General features: G+C 47.5%; 1 protein-coding gene across 4 annotated transcripts in view; it reads right to left on the bottom strand.

The window, feature by feature from the left end:
* The window catches only part of PUM2 (pumilio RNA binding family member 2), a 47,671-nt gene extending 41,310 nt beyond the window's left edge, over positions 1-6,361 (bottom strand). For 3 of the 4 annotated variants that reach the window (XM_018572884.1, XM_018572887.1, XM_018572886.1), the window contains exon 1: positions 3,194-3,518. In XM_018572884.1, the coding sequence (XP_018428386.1) occupies positions 3,194-3,508 (315 nt within the window). In that variant the 5' untranslated portion in view covers positions 3,509-3,518. Of the gene's footprint in view, positions 1-3,193; positions 3,519-6,229 lie in introns of those variants that run through there. The other variant, XM_018572888.1, reaches the window with a different exon arrangement.
* Positions 6,362-6,393: the final 32 nt, after the last annotated feature.

Genomic DNA, 6,393 nt, shown 5'->3' with positions numbered 1-6,393 from the left:
TGTGCCAATCGTGGATGTGGGCGGGCGGCGAGTGTGAGGCGGGAAGGAGGTGCGGCGTGTAGAGCGTGGATGCGGGCGGGTCTGGCAGCGGTGAGCGTGAGTTGGGGAGGAGGTGCGGCGCGCAGCGTTTGTGGACCCGTGAACAGGGCCAACTGATCGGAAGCCGATTAATCGATTATTGAAAAAGTTGACAACTTTTTCAATAATCGATTATAATCGATTATGTCGATTAGTTGTTGCAGCCCTACTGTACATTCCCAGCCACCCACTTGGGGAGGAGGTGCGGCGCGCAGCGTTTGTGGACCCGTGAACAGGGCCAACTGATCGGAAGCCGATTAATCGATTATTGAAAAAGTTGACAACTTTTTCAATAATCGATTATAATCGATTATGTCGATTAGTTGTTGCAGCCCTACTGTACATTACCAGCCACCTCTCTGAAAGAGGATTCCCAAGAAAGATAGAAACCCCCCTATGAGCAAACAGCAAAATCCCCGCTTCCCGTGTTACTCCTTACTCTGTCACAGCCGGAGACCCAGAGCTTCCGTTCCCGGTATAGGAGAGCATGTGCTGGCTCCTCTGACAGTGATCGGGTTTACCAGCCAATTGCTAGCACATCACATGACCAAGGGAGTGGCGTCACCGCTCCCCTCGGCTTCAGACGTCAGCCAATAATATGAATGCTTACAGCCAGCTGAAACAGAGAAAGGAGCGGTGGGGAAGCTCTTTAGGAAGAGTCCCAAAACGTTCCAATCTCCATTATGTGCCCTCACAAGTTAACATTTGTGAGAGAATTCTCGTTTTGTGCCCCCGTCACACAGACCGATCAGGAGGAAATCCATGCATCACGATCCTCCTGGTCGGAACAGTACAGATCAGATGCCACCACTTTGACGTCTGCGTCTGTCTGGGTTTTCTCCTCCAGCTAGAGTTTGGGGTGTAAAGGGACAGCAGTCCTTTAAGACCCGGCTGCCTATAGACTAGCATTGGGCAGCTGATTGAGTCCGCCTGAAAAAATGACTGTTGGACCGCCCATGTAAAGGGGCCTTAATGGGAACTTGATATTTTATTTACAAATGGAAAATATAATGAAAAGGGGGCACCCAGATTCAGATAAGCCCCCCCTTATCTCAGACCCCAACAACGACTGGGTTAGGACTGTGGGGAAGAGGCCCCCTGTCCTCATGTTGAGGGTGAGTGGCCTGGTATGGTGTGCGGGGCTGGGGGAAGCATGCGCGATTACCCCTAGCCCCCCGCTTTTTGCTGTTTGGATCAAGGTTCTGGTAAGGGATATTTTGGGGGGGGGACCCCATGCTTTTTTTGGCATAGGGTACCCCCTAAGATTCTTACCAGACCTAAAGGATTTGATATCATTTTTTTGGGGGGGGGCCCACACTTTTTTCGATTTTCACATTTAACACACAAGTTTGTGACAAAATTTGGATACAATCAAATTTTACCAAAAAAATTCGGATAATAGTTTGAATTCATTATTTTTGCCATTTGGAAATTCAGATGCATCCGAATTTAAAGAAATTCGTCCGAATTTCAATTTCGGAAAGAAACAAAACTTACAAGTCTAATGCACTGATAAAAACACCAGGAGGTATCTAAATGGCCGCTGTGCCGAGCCAGCAACCCCCTGTGATTTCAGAGTAGAAGGGAATGCGCTTAGCACAGCACTGTACCCAAAAGATCGCTATTAGCACTGCAGTGGCCCCGGCTATCACAGTGCTTTGCAGCATGCCCAGTTGCCAATCAGGTATGACATATGCATGCTTACTCTGGGCCAAACTGGACCAATATAAGTATGCAAACCAACTCATACCTGGAGTTCAGCTTTAATAAACCTGCACCAGTATAATATTTGAGACTAAGTATTGAGATTCTTACATAGGTCAAGCATTTGATTGGTTCTCTATGAAACAAACTTTGCAGTACAATTCAGGGTCTGTTTCTGATGTGCGCAACCCATCAAATCCAATCTCATCCCTCCCCACCTCCTGCCTGTGGAGCCCCAACTTCTAGCAAGATCTTGGGGAACACAGAGCAGCTCAAATCTTGCAACAAGATGCTCTTGCAATTGCCTGGAATATCTCCTCATTAGGTTTTACCTGCTCTGCATTCCCAGGAATCTCCCTGGAAGGATGGCCACATCATGCCCAGCAATTCAGAAGTCAGGGGGGTAAGGCAAATATAAAATCTTTTTTCTTTACAGGTACCTTTTAGACCTACTATCAGCAGATTTTTTTCCCCACAGGTGGAGGGGGCCCAGACATTTGTAAATCCCCCAAAACTGTTGATTACACAGGAAGTGCATTGTTCTCAATCAATCGGTTGACTGACAGACTTGCATTGTGAGAAAGCACAACCATTGTGGAGCACTGCAAAGCAGACAACAGAGTTTTCTCATGAGCAGATATGGCTGCTTCTATACACTTACATATATAATTACTAGGGATGCACCGATACCAGTTTTTCGGTATTGAGTACCGATATCTTCTTTGGTACTCGCTAATACAGAGTACCAGTGCCATGTGCCCCGACTATGATGAAGTCAGGCGGCGGATCATGACCCTTCGCCGGCTTCCTGATTGCCTGTGTTCTTTTTCGCTTGCTGAGGCTGTCTGGCTTCCTAGCCAATCAGGAAGCCAGGCGGCGGGTCATTACGTGCCGTCCGGCTTCCTGATTGGCTAGGAAGCTGGCTTCAATTGTTGCTAGGCAGCCTGGCTTCCTAACCAATCAGGAAGCCGGGAAGCGGGTTATAACCAACCTCCCGGATTCCTGATTGGAAAGGAAGGCGGCTCCATGCTCCCTCTGCACTGTCATTCAGAGGGAGATATCCCTCTAACCGGAAGCTCCGGTATCGGAGGGAAGTATCGGAGCATTTGGGCGAGTACGAGTACTGGCCCAAATACTCTGCGTCGGTGCCTCCCTAATACGTATTACAAATCTATACAAAAAACAGTTTTGAGACCTTACAAGCAGTAACGAAACATGTCTGTTTTACAAAGAGCTATATGACACAGAAAGATATAGTAGAGCAGGTAAAACAAAAATGGCAGATTACATCAAGAAACGCATTCAGTGAGGTAATAAGAACCTAATTAAAGTAGGGGACCCCCTACCCAAAAAGAAAAGTAGGTGACCCAATACCTAATAAGAAAAGCAGGCAACACCTTAAACTACATACCGGAGCCTCCACACTATCCCCTGTCGGCCAGCGGTGTTTGTTGGTGTAGCCGTTCACCTGTTCTCCAGCTTGCCTTTGGAAGAAATATCCCACCGTGGCATCATCCTGAGAGCGGCCGCTCAAATGCACCTGTGCGTTGGAAGCACCGGGAGGAATGGCATGTGGATTGATTCCAATGGGCCCTGATGCTGTTCCTCCAGTAGGGACCATCCCGACTGCAACCCCGAGTGCCTCCTGCCCATTGCTCGCATGCATTATTCCTCTGGTCTCTTGCCAAGCCACTTCATTCATGCCTACGACGCATGGAACGTTCATTCCTCATAGGCACCTGCAAAAGACACGAAAACCAAAAATGAGCCACGATAGTGAACGCAATAAGGGGCTTAAAGCGATTATTGTGGTAACGTAGAGGTGCAGTGATGATGCATGCGTCTGTACATTTTCATGAATCACATTGCTGGCTTTATTTTTTTTTCTAATGGACTTATTAGGCTGAGCCTGACATGGCAGTCAGATTGTAAACCAGCCGACCCCCTCCCTGTAACACATTGTAACAAGATCAGTGTACACCAGCTCGGCCTTTCCTGGTCACAATACACTGTCCAGGGGGGGTTGCCACTATGAATACTAATAAATGAGGGGGGGGGGGGGCTTCGTCACACAGACCGATCAGGAGGAAATCCATGCATCACGATCCTCCTGGTCGGAACAGTACAGATCAGATGCCACCACTTTGACGTCTGCGTCTGTCTGGGTTTTCTCCTCCAGCTAGAGTTTGGGGTGTAAAGGGACAGCAGTCCTTTAAGACCCGGCTGCCTATAGACTAGCATTGGGCAGCTGATTGAGTCCGCCTGAAAAAATGACTGTTGGACCGCCCATGTAAAGGGGCCTTAATGGGAACTTGATATTTTATTTACAAATGGAAAATATAATGAAAAGGGGGCACCCAGATTCAGATAAGCCCCCCCTTATCTCAGACCCCAACAACGACTGGGTTAGGACTGTGGGGAAGAGGCCCCCTGTCCTCATGTTGAGGGTGAGTGGCCTGGTATGGTGTGCGGGGCTGGGGGAAGCATGCGCGATTACCCCTAGCCCCCCGCTTTTTGCTGTTTGGATCAAGGTTCTGGTAAGGGATATTTTGGGGGGGGGACCCCATGCTTTTTTTGGCATAGGGTACCCCCTAAGATTCTTACCAGACCTAAAGGATTTGATATCATTTTTTTGGGGGGGGGCCCACACTTTTTTCGATTTTCACATTTAACACACAAGTTTGTGACAAAATTTGGATACAATCAAATTTTACCAAAAAAATTCGGATAATAGTTTGAATTCATTATTTTTGCCATTTGGAAATTCAGATGCATCCGAATTTAAAGAAATTCGTCCGAATTTCAATTTCGGAAAGAAACAAAACTTACAAGTCTAATGCACTGATAAAAACACCAGGAGGTATCTAAATGGCCGCTGTGCCGAGCCAGCAACCCCCTGTGATTTCAGAGTAGAAGGGAATGCGCTTAGCACAGCACTGTACCCAAAAGATCGCTATTAGCACTGCAGTGGCCCCGGCTATCACAGTGCTTTGCAGCATGCCCAGTTGCCAATCAGGTATGACATATGCATGCTTACTCTGGGCCAAACTGGACCAATATAAGTATGCAAACCAACTCATACCTGGAGTTCAGCTTTAATAAACCTGCACCAGTATAATATTTGAGACTAAGTATTGAGATTCTTACATAGGTCAAGCATTTGATTGGTTCTCTATGAAACAAACTTTGCAGTACAATTCAGGGTCTGTTTCTGATGTGCGCAACCCATCAAATCCAATCTCATCCCTCCCCACCTCCTGCCTGTGGAGCCCCAACTTCTAGCAAGATCTTGGGGAACACAGAGCAGCTCAAATCTTGCAACAAGATGCTCTTGCAATTGCCTGGAATATCTCCTCATTAGGTTTTACCTGCTCTGCATTCCCAGGAATCTCCCTGGAAGGATGGCCACATCATGCCCAGCAATTCAGAAGTCAGGGGGGTAAGGCAAATATAAAATCTTTTTTCTTTACAGGTACCTTTTAGACCTACTATCAGCAGATTTTTTTCCCCACAGGTGGAGGGGGCCCAGACATTTGTAAATCCCCCAAAACTGTTGATTACACAGGAAGTGCATTGTTCTCAATCAATCGGTTGACTGACAGACTTGCATTGTGAGAAAGCACAACCATTGTGGAGCACTGCAAAGCAGACAACAGAGTTTTCTCATGAGCAGATATGGCTGCTTCTATACACTTACATATATAATTACTAGGGATGCACCGATACCAGTTTTTCGGTATTGAGTACCGATATCTTCTTTGGTACTCGCTAATACAGAGTACCAGTGCCATGTGCCCCGACTATGATGAAGTCAGGCGGCGGATCATGACCCTTCGCCGGCTTCCTGATTGCCTGTGTTCTTTTTCGCTTGCTGAGGCTGTCTGGCTTCCTAGCCAATCAGGAAGCCAGGCGGCGGGTCATTACGTGCCGTCCGGCTTCCTGATTGGCTAGGAAGCTGGCTTCAATTGTTGCTAGGCAGCCTGGCTTCCTAACCAATCAGGAAGCCGGGAAGCGGGTTATAACCAACCTCCCGGATTCCTGATTGGAAAGGAAGGCGGCTCCATGCTCCCTCTGCACTGTCATTCAGAGGGAGATATCCCTCTAACCGGAAGCTCCGGTATCGGAGGGAAGTATCGGAGCATTTGGGCGAGTACGAGTACTGGCCCAAATACTCTGCGTCGGTGCCTCCCTAATACGTATTACAAATCTATACAAAAAACAGTTTTGAGACCTTACAAGCAGTAACGAAACATGTCTGTTTTACAAAGAGCTATATGACACAGAAAGATATAGTAGAGCAGGTAAAACAAAAATGGCAGATTACATCAAGAAACGCATTCAGTGAGGTAATAAGAACCTAATTAAAGTAGGGGACCCCCTACCCAAAAAGAAAAGTAGGTGACCCAATACCTAATAAGAAAAGCAGGCAACACCTTAAACTACATACCGGAGCCTCCACACTATCCCCTGTCGGCCAGCGGTGTTTGTTGGTGTAGCCGTTCACCTGTTCTCCAGCTTGCCTTTGGAAGAAATATCCCACCGTGGCATCATCCTGAGAGCGGCCGCTCAAATGCACCTGTGCGTTGCAAGCACCGGGAGGACTGACATGTG

Source organism: Nanorana parkeri, unplaced genomic scaffold (genome assembly GCF_000935625.1).
Source record: "Nanorana parkeri isolate BGI_ZX_2015 unplaced genomic scaffold, ASM93562v1 scaffold2157, whole genome shotgun sequence".
In the NCBI taxonomy this organism is placed as follows: domain Eukaryota; kingdom Metazoa; phylum Chordata; class Amphibia; order Anura; family Dicroglossidae; genus Nanorana; species Nanorana parkeri.
This window is presented reverse-complemented; position numbering and strand designations above follow the sequence as displayed.